At 33.4% G+C, this 1,713-nt stretch overlaps 1 protein-coding gene across 1 annotated transcript in view; it reads right to left on the bottom strand.

The window, feature by feature from the left end:
- LOC106875161 (aspartate--tRNA ligase, cytoplasmic) overlaps positions 1-1,713 on the bottom strand; it is a 43,806-nt gene that overhangs the window by 14,708 nt on the left and 27,385 nt on the right. Inside the window, exon 8 of the mRNA XM_014923191.2 lies at positions 137-271. Coding sequence (XP_014778677.1) covers positions 137-271 — 135 coding nt within the window. The remainder of the gene's footprint in view (positions 1-136; positions 272-1,713) is intronic.

Below are 1,713 nucleotides of genomic sequence, written 5' to 3'. Positions count from 1 at the left end.
ATATATATATATATATATATATATATATATAACTAAAAAACAATGAATTCACAAGATAATAGATATTTTGGTTTTCATTTGCAGAATGAAGAAAGAAAACAAAATGTTTGTTATTTATGTATGCAATGAAACTTACCTGATCCAACTGTAAATACTTTGTCAAAATCAGAGCAGATAGCCATTTGCTTGTAGAGTTGTGGTGATTGAGCAAGATAAGCTGAAGTCTTGAAATAAGTTACTTCAAATACATTGGCACCACCTTCAGACGCAGCTATAGAGAATTGTGAAATAAACAAAAACGTAACAATAACAGTAGCAACAGCAATTCCTTGTTAAGGCAGAAGACTTAACTTGCAGTAGGTGAAGTGGGTAGTCATTTAGATTGAACCCATTATACCACTGGTACTTGTCTTACTGATCCCATAAAGGGGTGAAAGGCTTAAGTTGATTAGAACATAAAAGAGGACATCTAAATATTAGTTGGATGCTTTATCAATTCCAGTGATTTCTTATATAATACATCCATTAGTAGGATAGGACAGCGATAAATTGGCACAAAGAATACAGAGAGCAGTTAAATATAGTATCAATATCAATCTAGTAGAATGTAGATATCTGTGAACATTCTCCATGTAAGCAGGTAAGGAAAGTAAAGAGCAGAGCCATTACATTGTCAAAATGAAACAAGACAATACATGTTTATTAATGTGGTTATACAATTAATTCAGAATTAGACCATGAAAATGGTTATAAAGAGCAAAATAATGCCAATAATCATAGGAGGATGACTATGATTAGACAGAACTTGTGTAAAAAAGAAAAAAGCCTGAGAAGAGGTACTAACAAAATTTCAGGGATTAATAAAATCAATAAGGTATGGTTACATGGTCTGGAAGCTCACTTCTAAACCTTGTAGATTTAGGTTCAATGCTACTATGCAGCATCATGGGCAACTACCTTTTATTGTAGCCACAGACTGATCAATACCTTGTGAGTGAATTTGGTAGGTGAAAACTACAAAACTCAGAGTGTGTGTGCCTTGTGTATTATGTGTGCATATGTGTTTTGGCAAATGCTAAGTTTCTGAGCTGTGCACAAAAATGTTACAAATGAGCTGCAAATGGTGAACTTTGTTGACATTCCCTGTGAACAAATTATCTAGCTGATGATTTATTGAGTTCAGCTCTTTTAACTCATTTGTTACCTTACTCCTGTCAGCATCCACTGACTTTGTTTTAATTAATTTGGAAAATAGTGAAGAATTTAGTAAAATAACTTTGTCATTATTAAGCTGATGTTTAGAATATAATTTACATGAAATTTTTATGGAAAGTTTTAATTTAGATTATTTTAAAACAGAATTTGTAACATAGAAGCATCAGCAGTTTCAGGTGGGTTGGTATCAAAAAGGTTAAAGAGATGCAGAATAAAGAAATCCTTTACTTGAAGAACAGTCAAAGGTTAGCAGTAGGAAAGGCACCTGGGTATGAAACAATGTCTCAAATAACATGTTTTCACCTAACTCAAGCTGGCATGGAGAAACAGACATAAAATGAAATGGTTTCAAACTGGAATTGAAACCAGGTTGTAAAATTAACACATGAGGAAATGATACATACAATGCAACGCTAACATGTAAATAGGTCGACTGAGAGACATTCGCCAAGAAGGTGGAACAACACTATTTTCAAGCCCTGGGAGTGGTGGTGGTGG

The sequence above is a fragment of the Octopus bimaculoides genome, chromosome 3, assembly GCF_001194135.2.
Source record: "Octopus bimaculoides isolate UCB-OBI-ISO-001 chromosome 3, ASM119413v2, whole genome shotgun sequence".
Lineage (NCBI taxonomy): Eukaryota > Metazoa > Mollusca > Cephalopoda > Octopoda > Octopodidae > Octopus > Octopus bimaculoides.
This window is presented reverse-complemented; position numbering and strand designations above follow the sequence as displayed.